General features: G+C 44.3%; 2 protein-coding genes across 3 annotated transcripts in view; both read left to right on the top strand.

Annotated features, from left to right (window-relative positions):
• The window catches only part of LOC124123687 (amiloride-sensitive amine oxidase [copper-containing]-like), a 40,465-nt gene that overhangs the window by 5,446 nt on the left and 13,571 nt on the right, over positions 1–21,448 (top strand). The window contains exon 1 of one of the 2 annotated variants that reach the window (XM_046486854.2): positions 4,994–5,126. The exons of the other annotated variant lie outside the window; for it this stretch is intronic. The gene's annotated coding sequence lies outside the window, so the exon portion shown is untranslated. Of the gene's footprint in view, positions 1–4,993; positions 5,127–21,448 lie in introns of those variants that run through there. 2 annotated transcript variants of the gene reach the window in all.
• Positions 6,239–11,115, top strand: LOC124123694 (glycine-rich cell wall structural protein 1.8-like). The gene is made up of 3 exons (XM_048381445.1): positions 6,239–6,466; positions 6,731–7,448; positions 11,006–11,115. The coding sequence occupies exons 1-3, from the start codon at positions 6,239–6,241 to the stop codon at positions 11,113–11,115; spliced, it is 1,056 nt and encodes a 351-aa protein (XP_048237402.1).

Raw genomic sequence — 21,448 nt, 5'->3', positions numbered from 1 at the left:
GCGGGACTGCAACGAGATAGGACAACAACGTTTGATCCATTTCACGGTTCCCATACGATACTACCCCACAACACTGTTAAACCCATCCATGTTAGTATTCAGCTATGACTCCACCCACTCGATGAGATGTCACTCGACTTACTGACGAGCGCTTAATCATTGTTGAGTGGAACAGTGTTTTAAGATCACAGGACCTACGTGTGTAGAAACATGACATATCGGAACACTTCGAGAGTTATGTACTCATGCCCCTTGTCGACTTCCGGTGTACTACTTTGCCCGTGCCAAGTAGTTTCTGTGAATGAGATTTTACGTCTGACTGGTTTCCCGTTCAGAATGCGCAACCACCTGAGTCAATGTGATCAAGCCATGTTGTAACAGGGAGTCTGTTAAGGACTTCTATACTTGAAGAGCGCATCTCAGTCTGTCTTATCATGCTTTGAACTGATTGTTTAAAGTAAATCAGCGGGACGTAAGATAAAAAGGTTTTTCGAAACGTACCCCTGCACGGAGCCAGCCCTGCAGTTGAGCACCGACAGTTTGTGTGGCCCGGATGTTGCAGCGACCATGTGGATCTCGTTTCATGTATATCAGGGAAGGCGCTCTGCGTGTATACACATGAAACATGATGTGTAACATGTCACTACTAGTTCATGTGTTTATCCATCTCATGTTGGCTTCTGCGTGGCCCAGACCGACAGAAACAGACTTTGCATAATGACAGTTACCATCTTCAGGATTTATCATGTTTGTTTGTTTGTTTGTTTGTTTGTTGTTTAGCGCCGCACACAGCAATATTCCAGCTATATGACGGCGGTCTTTAAATAATCGAGTCTGGCCCAGACAATCGCGTGATTCACATCATGAGCATCGATCCATGCAATTGGGATAGGATGACATGCATCAACCAAGTCCGTGCTTGGTCGGCCCGCGCCTAGCCTTGCTCCAAGGCTGTACTGAAAGAAAAGTACAGGGCTTTGTAGTAATGCTATCCTCCTAATAGGCAAGTCTAGATATGTTGACAGTCTTAGGACTCCAGACTGCCATAGGGACAACTTGTTCTTGTTATTTACATAATCTAAAAAATATGATTTAAACGAATAATTACTGCCTTAGAGACTTGTGTAAGTCTAGCCTAAGCCCTTCCACGCTTGTTTCTTCAGTAAACATGGTAAATTAATGTGGATGGGGGCATCAGTTTTCACAGCCTCTACGGATAACGCTGATGATGGTTTGTAGTACTTATCAGGCTCTGCCTCTGTGGGGGAGGGTCGGCGAGATACAGTTAGTGGCCGCCCATTCCTGTGCCAAACACTTCGGTGCCGAGCGAAGGTAAACATGTTACATGTCATACATGGTGTGGGATTTGGCCTGCGGCGCCTTGTTACGCTTTCAGGGAGGCCGTGGCTGTCGTTTTGGATGAAGCTGTCAAACATAAATGCTATCATGCTGATTCAGTTGTGTGAATGTTTATAAGATGACAGGATAAGAACACTGGGACACAAATGATACGTTACTTTTATGGAATAAGTTCGTTGTATAACGCCGCACTCAGCAATATTCAAGCCATATGACGGCCGTCTGTAAATAATCGAGTCTGGACCAGACAAATACAGTGATTGACATCATGAGCATCGATCCATGCAATTGGGATACGATGACATGCTTCAACCAAGTCAGCGAACCTGACCACCCAATCCCGTTTGTCGCCTCTTACGACAAGCATAGTCGCCTCTTACGGCAAGCATGGATTGTTGAAGACCTATTGAGACCTATAAGACTGTGTCTGTCCACATAGCTAGATTTGCCTTATAGAAGGATTGAACTAATACAAGCAAGACAACGGTATAAGGATCTATACCGAAACGTCGCCTTTACAGTATTAAAGAAATTGTTATCCATAAATTGTGTCTACTTTGTCATCCGTCAACTTCTATGTATGCCTATCAAACAATTCGAGAGAGGCTAAGTGTCAACGAGCATGTTGACGGGGAATTAGCTCTTGGGGGAATAAAGAACAAAATCGACATCACTGTCCCGGAACGCTTTATGCACATGTAAACAATAAACAACAATTGCACAATGAGCGGAATACCTGCTCTGACAACACAAACACAGTGATGAGCGGACCTTCCAGCTCAGGCGTACAAGAGGTGAGCGGAGCTCCAGCTCACCTCAGGGCGTTTCCTACGAGCTGCGGGGCGGTCGGGTAGCCTAGTGGTTAAAGCGTTCGCTCGTCACGCTGAAGACCCGGGTTCGATTCCCGACATGGGTACAATGTGTGAAGCCCATTTCTGGTGTCCCCCGCCGTGATATTGCTGGAATATTGCTAAAAGCGGCGTAAAACCATACTCACTCACTCACTCACTCCTACGAGCTGCACATCCTGCTCGAGGTCGTCCCTATGCCAGCACTCGGAATACCAAGCCTGACTAACACCATGTAATAGTAACACATATATAGTAATGAACAACAATGGACAGACAAGGAGACAATGACGTTGCTTTGGACATTGGACATATGGGCGTGATTAACCCACACAGTTCAGGGGATGATCAATTTAGGCAATAAATGCCATACTATAAAAAGCAGTAGTTAACGGGAAGTGATATGGTAGTCCTGGCTGACTGACAGTCAAAATATAATGAACTGGTGAGGATTAACAACGGGGATTAGTGTCTTATAAATAATGACAATTAAGTTATGGAGACATATACATGTCATGGCTACAGGGTAATTAGCCTTTGGTGTCAAATGTACTTCAGACAATGGTAGTCGTAAATCAGTCGCTATGACATAAGTTTCTGTTTGTCAGGTCTCCTTCCCGCAAAGAAAGTCCTTGCAACAGCAGAACAACAATTCTACCTTATCGTCCTTGGAATGTTTCTCCCATTATTTGAATTCCACTTGTGTATATTATCGAGGTCAATATTTGATACGGTATTCATAGGTAGAGCTCTGTATCAGTTATTAGTCGCACACCTGCTGCCTTTGACAATTTTAACGGAAACCCGATACACGATAAAATGCTCATTACGGTTGGTTGGTATGGCGTATCCACGATAATAGGTACATTATTGGGAATAAGATTGATGTTTGTCCTCTAAACATGTACTTCCACACAGTTGAATGTGAGCAATGTCACTCATTATGGCAGCCGCTTCCTTGCACCTGGGTGAGTTTACCTTAACGACCTGCCGACCCACGTGCAGTGTTACATGCCAGGTGTATTAAACAACATCTGGAATAATACATTTGTTTGTTTGTTTGTTTGTTGTTTTACGCCGCACTCGGCTATATTCCAGCTATATGACGGCGGTCTATAAATAATCGAGTCTGGATCAGTCAATCCAGTGATTGACATCATGCGTCTCGATCCATGCATTTAGGATACGATGTCATGCTTCAACCAAATCAGCGAGCCTGACCACCCGATCCCGTTAGTCGCCGACAAGCATAATCGCATTTTACGGCAAGCATGGGTTGCTGAAGACCTATTCTACCCCGGATCATTACGGGTCGGTTCAAATGTAAAAATGTTAAGTGCCCCGTGGGGTTTCATTGTTAGAATTGGCCTCCAGCAACATTAGCTTGTCGAGAGAGGCAACAGGGGGGATTAGATGGTCTGGCTCGCTGACTTGATTGTGTGTCAAGTAATACCACGACGATGTGGGACGTTGCACATATCAAGTTAGGCCAATTCAATCGTTTCCGTACCGCCATAATTTAGCTGGAATATTGTTGATCCAGATGCAATCAATCACTAGATTCGATTGTTTACTTGCCGTCATAGCTGGAATATTGCTGTGTGCGGCGTTAAACATCAAACAAACAATATGACTACGATGATGCGGGCGGCAAGGAGGATGCGCACCCCTGTGGTCTGTATGGTCCAATTGTGTCCATGCTTCAATGTTTATAAAAATCATACAACATATCATTGAAGTCATTCCAACCTAGGCTAAATCAGTGAAGTCATTCCAGCCTAGGCTGAATCATTGAAGTCATTCCAACCTAGGCTAAATCAGTGAAGTCATTCCAACCTAGGCTAAATCACTGAAGTCATTCCAACCTAGGCTAAATCACTGAAGTCATTCCAACCTAGGCTAAATCACTGAAGTCATTCCAACCTAGGCTAAATCACTGAAGTCATTCCAACCTAGGCTAAATCACTGAAGTCATTCCAACCTAGGCTAAATCATTGAAGGTCATTCCAACCTAGGCTAAATCATTGAAGTCATTCCAACCTAGGCTAAATCAGTGAAGTCATTCCAGCCTAGGCTGAATCATTTAAGTCATTCCAACCTAGGCTGAATCATTGAAGTCATTCCAACCTAGGCTAAATCATTGAAGTCATTCCAACCTAGGCTGAAACATTGAAGTCATTCCAACCTAGGCTAAAACATTGAAGTCATTCCAACCTAGGCTAAATCAGTGAAGTCATTCCAACCTAGGCTAAATCATTGAAGTCATTCCCACCTAGGCTAAATCATTGAAGTCATTCCAACCTAGGCTAAAACATTGAAGTCATTCCAACCTAGGCTAAAACATTGAAGTCATTCCAACCTAGGCTAATACTTGATGAAAATGTTTCTTCAGATAAGGAACGATGATTATACGGAACCCAGTTATTATGGCTCTTCATGAAGAATATCAACAATCGATACCCATACGGGGAACGTTAATTAGCTCATCATTCTGTCGATTAGGCATTGCTTCCATGTTGCACACGTCAGCATAAAATCCTACTCACTCACTCTATAAAACCCGTGTTATTCTTTTACAGTATTACTCTTTGAGAAACATATTGACTCAGTTTTAAACATAAAGAACAAAATCAGATGGTTTAATTCTCTTTACTCTATTTCCTGCGCCTTTGGAAACCGTATCGATTTTCTGGGACACTCAACCGAAAGTGATTCATATAAATATAATAGAGAGCGTGGAATACACGTGCTGTTATTGTAATGATTTTTCACAGCGTCTCTCGATTGAGGTCAAAGCTGTGAAGTTTATGCTTAATGCTGGGGCGTCCCGTCAATGATAGTAACAGCGCCTCGCTCTTTATTCATGCGATGCATTGACAACACAACGATGTGAGTTAAAACCACTGCAGCATTTATGAGGTAGGAACGCTAAAATCTAATGATTCTCTCTCACAGCTTTTCTTTAAACAACTCGAGTGCTGAATTTAAATCAATTCAACTTGAATGTTATTTAGTTAGCTCAGTAGTGCTCAGAATGTACGTAGTTTGACAATGTGCTGTAGACAAAGAAAATGGCTTCTTGTGATAAGGTGTATAAACCTACACTCATGGCAGCCATTCAAACTACAGGTCATGTTTCAACGCTCTTTGCCCTGTTTAAGTATAGGCTGGGTTAAAATACTATACGTCCTTTGTTCTTTGTTCAGTCTGATACAAGGACCCTGTCCTCGTTACACTGATCGGAGTTCTCCTGCCCGGAGACCGACATATGATTAGCAGTAATATTCAGACACGTTACAGCCGGGGTATCAGTCTGTGGCTTGAAGCCACCTCGCTGTACTGAGTCACGCTCCCCGCTGCTCTACATGGAAGCGTTCAATACCAACCGCTGTATACCGTGTTGATCTGGGCGATATAAACTGCCGCCTGTTGTTATTGTTTTCCGCCTCTCAGAGGGATTACTCAGGGATTGTATACAGCTGGTATGTGCCATTTAGCGGTCCTTGGATGTGCAATTCAAAGTGCAGGCTGTATATTGTGCATTTAGCGCAAGCAGATATGGCTGTAGGGCTACGCAAGGCTAGTAGAAGAGAACGTATATATAATTGCAGCTTGCAGGCACAATGACATACCACGTGAATATAGCAAGTACGGTACGCGCTTGTAACGATGAATTGTTTTATTCACATGTGACAAAATATTGGGACAGCTTGAAATGTCTCCAAGACCCAAACGAATAATATAATTTTAAAAAGGAGTCCAATTCAAGTCTAGAATGATTTGACAAGTCCATATTGTCTCAGCTCTGGGTTGGGCTCCATTTGGATTTTTTTTCTTTGGATAGATATATATTTTTGTCAGTCCACTTGAAATGTAGAGTGAGTAAATGGATGTCAGTTTATACCTGTCAGGGTCAAGTTAGTCTGTCGTCGAATCTGAATCAGGCAAACCAAATGTTGATAGCATGAGAGAAAGAGAATATATGCCGCCCGGGTACGAAGACACACAATGGGCCACGTGAGTGGAGTGGAATGGAAAGGAGCGGAGCGGAGTGGAGTGGAGAGGAAAGGAGTGGAAGGGAGTGGAGCGGAGGGGAGGCGGAGAGGAGAGGAGCGGGGCGGGGCGGGGCGGGGCGGGGCGAGGCGGAGAGGAGGGGAGCGGGGCGGGGCGAGGCGGAGAGGAGCGGGGCGGGGCTAGGCGGAGAGGAGGGGAGAGGAGCGGGGCGAGGCGGAGAGCAGTGGAGAGGAGCGGGGCGAGGCGTAGAGGAGGGGAGAGGAGCGGGGCGGGGCGAGGCGTAGAGGAGGGGAGAGGAGCGGGGCGGGGCGAGGCGGAGAGGAGGGGAGAGGAGCGGGGCGGGGCGGGGCGAGGCGGAGAGGAGGGGAGAGGAGCGGGGCGAGGCGGAGAGGAGGGGAGAGGGGCGGGGCGAGGCGTAGAGGAGCGGGGCGGGGCGAGGCGGAGAGGAGGGGAGAGGAGCGGGGCGAGGCGGAGAGGAGGGGAGAGGAGCGGGGCGGGGCGAGGCGTAGAGGAGGGGAGAGGAGCGGGGCGAGGCGGAGAGCAGTGGAGAGGAGCGGGGCGGGGCGAGGCGTAGAGGAGGGGAGAGGAGCGGGGCGGGTCGGGGCGAGGCGGAGAGGAGGGGAGAGGAGCGGGGCGGGTCGGGGCGAGGCGGAGAGGAGGGGAGAGGAGCGGGGCGGGGCGAGGCGGAGAGGAGGGGAGAGGAGCGGGGCGAGGCGGAGAGTAGTGGAGAGGAGCGGGGCGGGGCGAGGCGTAGAGGAGGGGAGAGGAGCGGGGCGAGGCGGAGAGCAGTGGAGAGGAGCGGGGCGGGGCGATGCGGAGAGGAGGGGAGAGGAGCGGGGCGGGGCGAGGCGGAGAGGAGGGGAGAGGAGCGGGGCGAGGCGGAGAGCAGTGGAGAGGAGCGGGGCGAGGCGGAGAGCAGTGGAGAGGAGCGGGGCGGGGCGAGGCGTAGAGGAGGGGAGAGGAGCGGGGCGAGGCGGAGAGCAGTGGAGAGGAGCGGGGCGGGGCGAGGCGTAGAGGAGGGGAGAGGAGCGGGGCGGGGCGAGGCGGAGAGGAGGGGAGAGGAGCGGGGCGGGGCGAGGCGGAGAGGAGGGGAGAGGAGCGGGGCGGGGCGAGGCGTAGAGGAGGGGAGCGGGGCGGGGCGGGGCGAGGCGGAGAGGAGCGGGGCGGGGCGAGGCGGAGTGGAGTGGAGCGGAGTGATGCGGAAAGGAGTGGAGTGGAGTGGAAGGAGTGGAGTGGAGAGAGAGAGTGTGTGAAGCGATGCAGGTCTAAATCGTTCACCAACCGTTGGTGAACCGACTGTTTCCCATACAATATACACGAACAAACATTAGTATGTGTTTTAATTTTTACATAATATCCGTGCTTACGGACGTTTTTATGCGTGATTTCAATATACATTATGTTCTATCAACAACTCGACATTCATTTACTGGCACAAGATACCTTAATTCAACTTTTGTATCTTTACAGTAATTACACATTTCGAGGACACATTTTGCTTCTCGATGAGGGGGTATTATTTTTAACTTGTTTTAAGTATGTTCATGATGTTACGTAACGCGTTTGCATGAAGATGTTTTAATCTTCCGACCCGACATGATTCATAGAACAGAGATTATACAAAACAACTCCCGACAATGTCACTTGACTTTGCTCGAGACTGTATCCTGTGTACACCTGGCTGTGCTTGAAGTACCCAGCTGCAGAAACATTGCTGACGCGATGACTCTTCTGGGGATGTACGTATTTAGCTGGAATCTGATACCACAGGAATGCGGTGTAGGTCTACCAGGTCGACAGAGTCACGTAATTAATATACAATATGGGCAGTCCAAGCCGCCCTGCTGGCTGGGATGTGGTGTGTACACGCTATTTGAGGAGTTTCGGAGTTTAGAAACTGTTTTACAAAGTAAATGCTGCCGTTTCATATGTAGTGAGTGAGTGAGTATGGTTTTACACCGCTTTTAGCAATATTCCAGCAATATCACGGCTGGGGACACCAGAAACGGGCTTCACACAATGTACCCATGTCGGGACTCGAACCCGGGTCTTCGGCGTGACGAGCGAACACTTTAACCACTAGGCTCCCCGGCCGCCCCCGTTTCATATGTAGAAAACCAGGTTAGCTCATGATCACATCGCACATGTGACAGTTTGTGTTGGCATAACACCGCCCACGTGTATAGTACCTACCATAACTGATCATGAAGCACTGTGAGATGAACGCCAAAACGTGAATAGCCGTCATATATTGTTGTGTCCGAGGGAAGGTGTGTGCTTCAGATTATGTTCGGGGGGCACGGGTGGCCCAGTCGTCTAAGGCGCCGCGATTCGCTGTGCAGAGTTGCGTCCCTTGGGCACGCCAGAAACCTATGATTGTGGGTTCGAATCCCGGTTCCCCCCGATTATGTTTCTAGGTTTGTCAGCACCATACCTGTGCTCGTGGGTTTCACCGAAGTGGTAAACGTCTGAGACCTGCATCACTTCGGGCTTTCCTCCCACATTAAGCTGACATAATAAGCGATATAACTGGAATACTGTTAAAAGCGGCGTTAAACCCAACTCACTCACTCACTTACGCAGATACTGTTCAACATATGAATGATAGACATATAAAATGAACCTTGGCGTTTCATAAAAAGGGTGATATTACTTCATACGAAAATGGACCGCCTCAGTGGTCTAGTGGTAGAGCGTCCGCCCGGAGAGCGGAAGGTCCGGGGTTCGATTCCCGGCCGCGTCATACCAAAAGACGTTAAAAGATGGTACTTGTTGTTACCCTGTCAGGCGCTCGGCATTAAGGGGCTAAAACAAGAACTGGTCGGCTCGGAGTCAGTATACTGTGTCTGTGTGGGGTATTCATGTTAAACTGCGGCATGGTATCTCAGTGGGCTAGCACTATAAATCGGCATCAGTCCGGACTAGTACAAGCAGCCACACACACACACATGTGCATGCACGTCGCTATATAAGTGCAATAACCTTGGATGCGACGTTAAACCCCATTTCACCTCACCTCACCTCACCTCACCTCACCTCACCTCACCTCATAAGAAAACGAAGTGAATGTTGTTTTGCGTCACAGTTAACAATACCTGCGTAATAGAGGCAGGATTTGAAGTGTGGAGGTCGGGCTATGTTAACGACGCAATGAGCCAGGTCGCACATTATGACCACCCGATCCCCATTTAATCGACTCTTACAAGGATTGGGTATTGGTTACGTGGTTGTCCTGGGATTTCAAAGGATCGAAAATCCAAACTCCTTAATAAAGAGTGAGGCGGTTGAGCTGTTTGTTTCGTTCAACTTTCTACTCAAATGAATGTTAATTGTGATGAAAATAGTCCAATCGTACAGTCAAAGGTTTATCCAGTGCGACACATTACGAGGAAGGCATAAAGTGTCGTTTAACTATTTATTCCGCATTTTAAGATATAAAGAATTGTTTTTTTCTGATAACAAAATATAAACCGTTCAGCAATGTTCCAACTAAATCACTACGTCCTACAAATAACTGAGCCCGGACTTGACAAAACAACGATTTGTTTAGCGACTTCCCACGTCATCGACGTACGATGACACGCGAGCCCCCGAGTCCCCGAGTCTGACCACCCGATCCACTTAGTCGACTCTTACACTAGCTTGGGGCGCTGGGAACCAATTCTAACTCGAAATCCCATTGTGGCAAATATACCATGACACTTGTGGCTGGGTAAGTTAAGGTATCTTGTAGCTGGTCATGCAAACTTGGATCTTTGCCTAGAAACTATACATTTTGTCAGCTACACATGCAAAATCAGATATTTCTTTAATTAATACTGTGACCCACCGTATTTTTGTAAGAAAAACATCTTGCAACGATGTTATTTTTGTGGCAGACAAAATGTTATTTTCCAACAGGCTGAAGTATAATTATTTTAGGAGAAAATCCCAGAACCCCCCTCGAATATCATATGGTCAGTCCCTAACCAAAGACAAAAAAATAAAACACTAGTCAGCTTAAGTTGGTCAAGCAGTCCGGTCATGCGAGATCCCCGAATCTGACAGCTATCGGAGTAGGATACACTTGGCTGTTTGATAAAGTAGCTTTAATTAATGTCCTTGCAATACACCTAGATCTATATTAAGATATTTCCTTACAAAAATTCAAAATAATGAAAATACTTTCAACTTTCGGGTGACTCTATAATAAGGATCCCTCCCTGATTCAAAGACCTGGGATTATGATCATTAATGTCCCCTGTAGATGAACTACTGCTAATATGCTACTACGCTGGCATACAGACTAGGCCTTAAATACTCTCCAGAGATAATGCCCCTAGTTTGCCGTGCCTTGTATCCGCTCTCAACCCTTCTTGAAGGCCACCCTCTACTCGATGGCGGCTACTACCAGAAAGGTTCTCCAATGGTGGTGTTTTGTCTGGTAATTAAAGGCGTGTGCTTGTGATATTAACTGACTTAGTCCGTCAGGTCAAGTGATCCTACACGGGGCTGAGATCAACTGAGACCGCCTGTTGAAATTCTTAACAATGCTACTCGGAAGCTGGAGTCATGTCCGTCCACCTGGTCGCGGCCGCCATCTTGACCCACGCGTGTCACACATCGGATGTACTTTCCTTGTTTCGCGACATTCACGATATTCATTGAATATTTGACACGAATATCCCAGTAATGCATTATACATAACATGGATTGTTCACGTTAACCGTATTAACAACAATTACCAAAATGGACAATGGAATGCGTGACATATTCACACGTTTGAGTCCATGATCCATTTGCAGAAAGCGATCTCAGGGCTGCGACTGATGAAAATCCATTCAAAAGTTGTAGCGCAAAGATTGCTTTGTGTAAGGGAACCCTGGTCAGGGTGTTGGCTACAGTGGAGCTGTGAATTTTCGTAAATATCTAGACTGGAAGCCCTCCCTGTTGTCAAATAATTTTTAAAATAATTTAAGAATCCGACATATAAACAGCCGGGTAAACGAAAGTAGACATGTATACCCCCGTGCTTGATGGTGGCTAAAACGGAACAAACAAGAAAAGGTTATTCAGTAGTGATGTATTTGATACGGATATTGCGGTTGTGTTTAGGAACTTACGCTTGCAGTGTTTCGGCGTCTGTTTTCATCATAGTTAAGTTTTTTTATGACATTTGTAGTTTTTTGGTAACGTACAATTTACAAGTCTTTACTTTTTCACCAGCAGTTTATATCCTCAACGTATGACGTTTACACGTTTACACGTTTTGTAAACTGCAACACAGTGTAAAAAGGGTCGTTTTGTAGGTAGACGAGAAGCAGGTAGGCTAATGCATTATACGTTTTGTAAACTGGGACGGAGTGTAAAAAGAGTGGTTTTGTAGGTAGACGAGAAGCAGATAAGTTAATGCATTATACGCGTGAAGAGAAATGTAATCTGCAGCACAGTGTAAAAAACGTGGAATGAGAGCAGATATACTGGATGATGTACCATATTTAATTGTTTACCCTAAGACTCTGTGTTTGGGTGTTTCCAGTATAAAGCAACACGAAACTATCGGAATATTAAAAACAGATAAATATATCGCTATGTGCATTGCAGGAGTGTAAACATTCATCGTTCAGCCAAGGATGACTCCTGTCTCATGTTCACGGAATCTCGGTGACTGGTTTCGTATGAGCGTTCAACATTCACACATCTACAGTCCTAGATCTACCATGTTCCAGTCTGTATCAGATCCAGTGATGTTTTACATCACCCTTTTTATATGTTATTTCTGCGTATCAAGTCTATTTTCATTTGCTAGAATAGTGGGAACTAGGCGACGCGAAGGTCGAGGAAGAATTTAATCTTGGGAACCTCACGGACTCGGTTGTCTTTTTTTGTGGGAGTGTGGTTTTTTTTCTCGTCGAACGCCAAAAGAATAAATGTTGATCTAGAACCTACATTGTTGGTGTACTGTGACATGATAAGGTGGAAAGCTTACTAAATTTATAGTGTGTGAGTGAGTATGGTTTTACGCCGCTTTTAGCAATATTCCAGCAATATCACGGCGGGGGACACCAGAAATGGGCTTCACACATTGTACCCATGTCGGGAATCGAACCCGGGTATTCGTAGTGACGAGCCAACGCTTTAACCACTAGGCTACCCTACCGCCTACTAAATTTATATCTCAAGGGCTATCAAGAATAGGCCCATTGTTTCGTGTTAACGTTTTTTAAGTACGGATAAATCGAACTAATGCTGAGTTCTGTTCTACAAAGCAGTCTCAGCGCTACGAGTATCGAAGTCTGTCTCGAGTCACCTTAGCGTGGTACGGGGCCCAGTGCTCCTCCTGTCCGGTATTTCAGGTGCTTCTTGCACAAAGGGATCTTGGTGCCCATTTGACATTGGTATTCTGATATGTTGAGTTGTAAAGGGTTTAACGTCGCTTTCAAGATTATTGCATTTCTATCAATGGTGAGGTGAGGTGAAATGGGGTTTAACGTCGCGTCCAAAATTATTGCATTTATATAGCGACGTGCTAGCACGTGTATGTGTGTGTGTGTGTGGCTGCTTGTAACTAGTACGGACTGATGCCGATTTATAGTGCTAGCACACTGAGATACCATGCCGCAGTTTAACATGAATACCCCACTCAGACACAGTATACTGACTCCGAACAGACCAGTCCTTGTTTTAGCCCCTTAATGCCGAGCGCCAGACAGGGTAACAACAAGTACCATCGTTTAACGTCTTTTGGTATGACGCGGCTGTAGATCGAACCTTCTATCAATGTGTCTGTGTGTATGTATGCTAGTCCGTGAGATATAATGCCGAAGTTTAACATGTAAACCAGACTCGCAGCGACCAGTCCTTCTATTTTTTCCCTATGCCGAGCGCCAGGTTAATACCAAGTATCATCTTTAACCGTATTTTGGTATAACGCGGCTGGGGATCGAACCCCGACCCTAGCTCTCCGGGCAGATGCTCTATCCACTAGACCACACAGGCGTCGGTATTCGTAATCGGGTATGTCCACCAGTGTGGTTGTTTGTCCAGAGGATTACGAATCGCTTTGGGTTCCTTTCATGTATTCCTTGACAACATAATTACAGACAAATACAACCATTACCGGCGTTAATTGAACATAATCACACTGAAGGTTACCACCGATTGATCTATACAACACCACACACGGCAGTTTTGTAGGTCAAACGTACGTAGTAGTGTACTAGTGTGAACCAACACAGAACATACTTGAAACTGATGTACATTATATATCTGGCCATTTATTGCATTCATTTCCTATACTCTTTAAGACTAGTGTGAGTGAGTTGGATTTTACGCCGCATTTTGGTTAATTACAGGGTGCCGTTGTACAAAGCGATCTTAGCACCTCGGTGATCGTAACACCATAGCTTATCGCAGACTTACCACAGTCGTAGGGCTAAGGGTTATCACGGCAGGAGACACCAAAAAGGGGCTTCATACTTTTTACTCATGTGGGGAATAGAACCCGGACCTGCGTGCAGGAAACGCCTCAACCGCCAGGCTAACGCGCGTTAGACTCAGTCAAATCATATCAGTAAGTTGGATTTTACGCCGTCTTAAGGATAATTCCATGGTGCCATGGGGCGGGCGGGTAGCCTAGTGGTTAAAGCGTTGGCTTGTCACGCCGAAGACCCGGGTTCCCACATAGGTACAATGTGCCAAGCCCATTTCTGGTGTTCTCTACTGTGATGTTGCTGGAATATTGCTAAAAGCGGCGTGAAACCAAACAAACTCACTTGTATAAATTGTGATATATTTTTCTTATTTTTCTCAATATGAATATTAAAAATACGCTTACTTATAAAAAATTGCCTCGAATTATTTTGATAAAAAAATAGAATTGACATGCCTCTGTTCTGCGTGTGTGTCCTTATAAACGTCCAGTATTTCAGTCGCATGGTCCCCGACTGGTAAAAAGGGCAATGTGTTCAAAACAAGCCATCCAAATCGCGAATTACACCGGGAAACAATGTCAAAAGTGTAATTCTCATGGCGGTAATATATGAATGAAAATTGCCACAATGTCCGATGTGAAATGTCAGCACTTAAGGCCATGTGATGTATAACGCCTGAAGCTGCAGCCTCTCTGTGGCTGTTGGTATGGGGAGATAATGAGACGGATAATAGGGAAGCATCCTCATTTTGTATGCCAAGTCTATTGTCGGCTGATTGATCGCTCAGCCCCGTGTGACGGGAGGATGGGGACAGTGTGTGACCCTATAGTTCCGAGGGGCGACCCCTGTAGGTAAGTCCTCCTATATCACAGCGTCTGTGCTCGCTTGCTATTGGTATTGGTCGTTATACAGCTGTACACACGAACCTTGTTAATCCGACCACTGTAGCCTGGGCATCTCCTGCTAGGCGGAAAGAAATTATTTACATGGAATGATATATTTGTTGAATTGATTAATTATTATCCGAATGAATAGGTAGGAATCAAGATGTCAATATTATTAGAAAGATATTAAGAATGTTACACTTGAACCGCCAGGCCAACTTGCGTGGGGATGCCGGTTAGAATTGGTCCTGGAATATTGCTGAGTGCAGCGTTAAACAACAAACAAACAAACTAAAAGCTGCATCTTGATTTTCCGGCAAAACGTGCATACACTTGAACCCCGTTACCTGCGAAATACATTTTAATTTATCTTTTAATGTGTACACATACACATGTTGTATTTTTAATTTCTCGTGTTTGCCATCGCATTGCTATGTATCTATAATACCGTTACCTGATTCTTCGGATGTTCATGCCTCGTTATCTCGAATGTCCGGATATCTCGAAATGACAACACAGTCCAGCTAGGTTCGAGATAACGGGGTTCGATCGTATATCTGTTGGATTCATGTAATAAACAGTAAAAGAATATGAATGGTAATTACAGAGTATTCAGGATAGTTTAGTTTTAACCAGGTCGCTACAACCAAGCGAATTGTACATGACGGTGAGTGCGTCATGCTTCACACATGGTTTTGCAGTGTGCGGAGCTCATAGGCGAGCGCCCATTTGAACCCACAGCTACCGTTTGACGTTAATCTAAATGACATGTCCAGCTGATTGAGTCTGCTTCGACTACCCAATACATATTCTGAATGGTCGCAAACAATCCTGGGAACTCAAAATGCAATACCTGGCTTGCTGTTTGAATCATTAAAACGTATGAAAAATGTAGATTGCGGCTTTCAAATAACTGACGTTTTTATTCTTCTACGAAATGCACTCTCATTGTCATTGGTTTATTTCATCAATCTAGCATCAATACCCATCAAAACTATAGACGGTCTGGCCAAGAGGGGTCAGAGGGAATCAGAGGACGGTCATCAAAAACTATGAGTCTCCAGGGGAGGGTCATAAAAGTAATACGCAAATTTGGGGTGGGGGCATGAAAAATATACATTTTATGATAAACTACAGTAAACTACGGTTATAACGAACTAAAAGGGACCACTAATTTTAGTTCGTTATAACCGTAGTTCGTTATAAGCATATTTACAGCCTATATACAGCAAATGGACGGGACCCCCAAACAGTTCGTAATATCCGTCAGTTCGGTATAAGCGTGTTCGTTATAAACGTTGTTTACTGTATTTATAACGTGATTTTGCATTTTGTCATTTCGAGGAGGGTCATAATGAAATATGACATGCATTAATATAGTGGCGAATCTAGGAGTCGAACCCAGTACCACTGATCCGGACACATCTTCTCGAGGCAAGGGAGGTAACTGACTATAGAAGGCCAGTTTCCTCCATGCCGAACTAGGCTGGAATTTCCAGGCCACCACTGGCGATACTTTCCTTCAATGTCCCTCCTATTGACCAATCAGATTAAATCTGCCATATCACTTGCATTTGCTTTAAACAAAATGCCCACGCCAAGTCAAGGCGATCTGATCAATTATCAAAATCTATTTTGAAATAAAAAGGGTCTTAACCCGCGAAGTGCATCAAATCACTTAAACACCTTGATTAAAAACATGAAAAGATATGCAAAATATCTGTCGACGCCCAGTTGACGGTACACATGCTTTGCAAATCCTGCAGTCGACCGAAATCTGCCCTTTGAAATCCATGTCTAGTTCGTTACGCGATTTTGATTGGACTATGCATAAACTCGTTGGTCCAGCCAAAATGTAACTCAGGAATTCCAGCCTAGTTTGGCAAAGGTGGAGACTGGACCTTTATAGTCAGTAAACACCCTTGCCTCGGGAAGATGATCCTGACACGCCAGGGGGCGCAACTAGGTGATGGCACTGAACACCACTGGACCACGCGTCATCCGTTAATATGTCGGACGGTCACTAGGAGAGAACAACTAATTCTCACAAGTCACCCAACTCTGGTATCGGTAGTCAATGGGTAGTCACACTGCCAACCGCCAGTCTGCCGGGCCCATTTACTCTGACGAGCATCGTAATGTACAAACTGACCTTTTATTCCTAACCCTAATTATCAAGTATATTGTATATCCATTCTATATCTGAAACTGCAAATTCCTTCAGAGGTTTTCATGCAAAAGAGCACTCCAACACTGATCGCATCGCTACTCTCAGCCTGTAATGTATGGTTTCAACATGTAACAGGCATTTGACGCGGCCTATTTAGAAAACACCTATCTCGCAAATAAACCAGATAAGTCTGTGATAAACTAGAGCGTTATCAATTTGTTTACTGAGCGGTTCGCTGCGGTTTCAACATTGTTGAGGTCGAACCCTGAAAACTGAGACAGCAACAGGTATTCTTAATCTTATGTCTGAAAGATACTAACAGTGGAGCAGCTTTCAGCAACCCCATGCTGCTGAATCATCTCCATGCACGTCTTCATCTCCCAGGAACGTGGTCCTCGTTGACAACAATGCGATAGCTTGATGCGGGAGATGGGCCATTGGTGCTTCGCTGATGATGTTCCCGCTAAGTCTTTCAAAGGCATTTAGTGATACACATAAGGAAGAGAATTTATGGATGTCACTTCTTTATTATGAGGAACACATATGTGTTCAATTCAATGATGTAAACTTCTTTATTATGAGGAACACATATGTGTTCAATTTATGGATGTAAACCTCTATATTATGAGGAACACATGTGTTCAATTTAATGATGTAAACTTCTTTATTATGAGGAACACATAATGTGTTCAATTTATGGATGTAAACCTCTTTATTATGAGGAACACATATGTGTTCAATTTATGGATGTAAACCTCTTTATTATGAGGAACACATATGTGTTCAATTTAATGATGTAAACTTCTTTATTATGAGGAACACATATGTGTTCAATTTATGGATGTAAACCTCTTTATTATGAGGAACACATATGTGTTCAATTTATGGATGTAAACCTCTTTATTATGAGGAACACATATGTGTTCAATTTAATGATGTAAACTTCTTTTTTATGAGGAACACATATGTGTTCAATTTATAGATGTCAACCTCTTTATTATGAGGAATACATATGTGTTCAATTTATGGATGTAAACCTCTTTATTATGAGGAACACATATGTGTTCAATTTATGGATGTAAACCTCTTTATTATGAGGAACACATGTGTGTTCAATTTATGGATGTAAACCTCTTTATTATGAGGAACACATATGTGTTCAATTTATGGATGTAAACCTCTTTATTATGAGGAACACATATGTGTTCAATTTATGGATGTAAACCTCATTATTCTGAGGAACACATATGTGTTCAATTTATGGATGTAAACCTCTTTATTATGAGGAATACATATGTATTCAATTTATGGATGTAAACCTCTTTATTATGAGGAATACATATGTGTTCAATTTATGGATGTCTCTTCTTTATAATGAGGAACACATATGTGTTCAATTTATATATGTAATTTAAACTTCTTTATTATGAGAAACACATAATAAAGAAGCTGACATCCATAAATTCTCTTCTGTATGTCCCCACCGTTTCTAACATATTCGGACTCCCGGTGGTTTAAGGACCCACAATTTCCTCCCCTTAGCCGTACCAGGATCAGCTGATCATGGGTTCGAGTCCCAGATCTATATAGATCACGATAATGGCTTGTCAGCATCATACCCATGTTCGTTGGTTTTACAAAAGTTGCAAGCGACTGAGAGCAGCTGTCTAACGGCGGGTTTTCTTCGCACATCAACACGCCAAAATATAACTGAAATATTGCTAAAAGTAACGTTAGACCGAATATACTCACTTAATGATTTGCCTGATAACTTGTGTAGTTTTACTTACACTATGACATCGCTGTATGTAATAATGTAGCATATATAATGTAGATATATCTCGACACGAAGTTAACCTTTTTAGTTAAACTTAGCCAAACACATAGTCGATGTTACCAGACAAGATTGACGTTTGTGCCTTTTCTGGTATATTTAGTGATGATATAACATATTTATCTGAAAGTATATAATTTATGTTATCAAAAAACTAGTTTAGTCTGTCCCAAATACAAATTTCAGACTAAGAATAGTAATTAAGACATGATAAATGTACCATTTGGCTCTTCCTTGTCAAATATGTTAGGTGAAATGGGGTTTAACGTCGCGTTCAAGATAATGGCACTTATATATAGCGACGTGCATGTGTGTGTGTGTGTGTGTGTGTGTGTGTGTGTGTGTGTGTGTGTGTGTGTGTGTGTGTGTGTGTGTGTGTGTGTGTGTGTGTCCTGTCCTTGTTTTAGCCCCTTAATGCCGAGCGCCAGACATGGTAACAACAAGTACCACCTTTTAACGTTTTTTGGTACGGCACGGCCGTTGATCGCTCCACCTGTGGACCACGAAGGCGCTCCAGTCTTCGGGCAGACGGTCTACCACTAGGCCACAGAGGCTGCCCGCTCGTCAAATAACATCATGACTTGTGTCTCATTTTGTGGTATGAATCATTTATGAAAACATCAATTATATCAGGTCCCAAGATGAGATACAAATGGTGTTTGACAAGACCTGGCAACTACCCTTCATGTATTTCTCCACTGGTCTAAAACACGCTTGATACAAATTATACTGCCGAGTGCGAATTCGGGTCCATCCGTTAAATCTCCAACATTGTCATGAAGTATATTTCATTAAACGCTTGACCGTCAGAAGGTAAATACGCAAGTTCTCAACATTTACGTAATAATGTTACATATTTTATTATCGTGTAGCAGTGGGAAGTGCTTTAAATCACCACGCCATAAAGGAAGGAATTTTAATGGAAATGTTCCCTTGCTACTGTGGAGAAACACTATCGGAAATTACCCTGTTGTTTATTCGTTTATGTGCGGCGACTGGTGCGGTATCCTAAGGCAATATTTACACTTACCAACTTTGTTTATCGTCACAGAAGCCATCACTCGAGTCGACCCATATCTTATTCTACGATCTAAATAAAATTATTTATTTACGATGGAGTTGCCAATGTTTTCTTTTCACCTTCGGATATCGAAATACGAGCTTAAGAGCGTGTCAAGGACATTACCGTGACACACGGAGGGATGAAGGATGAACCCGAAATGTCCGATGCCCCGGGGGCAACACATATATAAGATTTATAAGGGTGGCGATGCTTGGGGGAGAAGACACAGGTATTAGTTTTCTCATTTATGTCATTGGGGTCCATATATTATTTCCAAATGCACGAGCGTCGAACCCCTAACATGCGGCCTTTTATATGTTACACCACTCTGAAGATCGGGTGAGTGAGTGAGTGAATATTGTTTTACGCCGCTTTAGCAATATTCCAGCAATATTATGGCGGGGGCATCAGAAATGGGCTTCACACATTGTACCCATGTGGGGAATCGAACCCGGGCCTTCAGCTTGAAGAGCGAACGCTTTAACGACTAGGCTACCACACCGCCCTAAAGATCGGGGTAGAATTGGTCAAAGCAACCCATGCTTGTTCTAAGAGGCCACTAACGGGATCATGTGGTCACATTCGCTGCCTTGTTTCATGCATGTTGTCGTACCCAAATTGCGTAGACTGATGGTGCCAATCACTGGATTATCTGGTTCACGCTCGATTATTAACAGACCTCCGTCATATAGCTGGATTATTACTGAGTACGGCGTTAAAAAGCAAACAGACATGTGATCTGCACAGATATTAACAAGCCGTGTGAGACTTACAGCAAACGTGTCATTCCGGCGTCCGTATTCTCAAGGTTCTACCGTATTTAAGAGTTGACTTTCACTTTGTGTGTGTTCATTGGAGTAGGAACCTTCAAAGAGTGAGGGTCAAATTGTGTCATTTATACACTTATAAACGTCAGTTTCGCGGTGGCAGGCCTCTCTTCCAATGGAAAAGCCGTATATCGTGTAAACTTAAAATTAAAAAATTATACCGGTTTGGGATACTTTTCCAAGAATTGGCCAAATTCATCTTGGCACCGGTGCCTTCCCACACGTATCGGCTTGAGATGACTTCTGGCCTCCATCGGCAACAGTGCTTTGCCTTGAGACATTAGGCATTGGCTGCTCCATCTGCCAATACCATGATCACCAGACAAAGCCTTGCACATGATATGTAATACAGACCTGGCAGGTGGACAAATGTCTAGCAACATGAAATAATTAGGAATGTGTGTTAAGAGTGATCTAGGGCGCTCGGGATCAACTTATGAGTTGAGGTGAAATGGAGTTTAAGGCTGCGTTCAAGATTATTGTACTTATATAGCGACGTGCATGCACTAAGAATAGTAATGAAGACATGATAAATGTACCATTTGGCTCTTCCTTGTCAAATATGTCGGGTGAAATGGGGTTTAACGTCGCGTTCAAGATAATGGCACTTACATAGCGACGTGCATGTGTGTGCGTGCATGCGTGCGTGCGTGCGTACGTGCGTGCGTGCGTGTGTGTGTGTGTGTGTGTGGCTGCTTGTACTTGTCCGGACTGATGCCGATTTATACAGCTAGCCCACTGAGATACCATGCCGCAGTTTAACATGAATACCCCACTCAGACACAGTATACTGACTCCGGGCCAACCAGTCCTTGGTTTATCCCCTTAATGCCGAGCGCCAGGCAGGGTAACAACAAGTACCATCTTAGTTATATGTAAACCTTGGTGTGTCATGGTGTGTCATGGTGTCATGGTGCTCTCACAGTGTCTGATCATATGGCTGGATACACTGTCAAGTAGGGCGCTAAGATCTCACTTGACAAAATAATCAGATTGAGTTTCGATTAAGTTGTAGAAACTATATTAATGGATATCCA

The sequence above is a fragment of the Haliotis rufescens genome, unplaced genomic scaffold, assembly GCF_023055435.1.
Source record: "Haliotis rufescens isolate VD_foot unplaced genomic scaffold, xgHalRufe1.0.p SCAF_39, whole genome shotgun sequence".
Lineage (NCBI taxonomy): Eukaryota > Metazoa > Mollusca > Gastropoda > Lepetellida > Haliotidae > Haliotis > Haliotis rufescens.
This window is presented reverse-complemented; position numbering and strand designations above follow the sequence as displayed.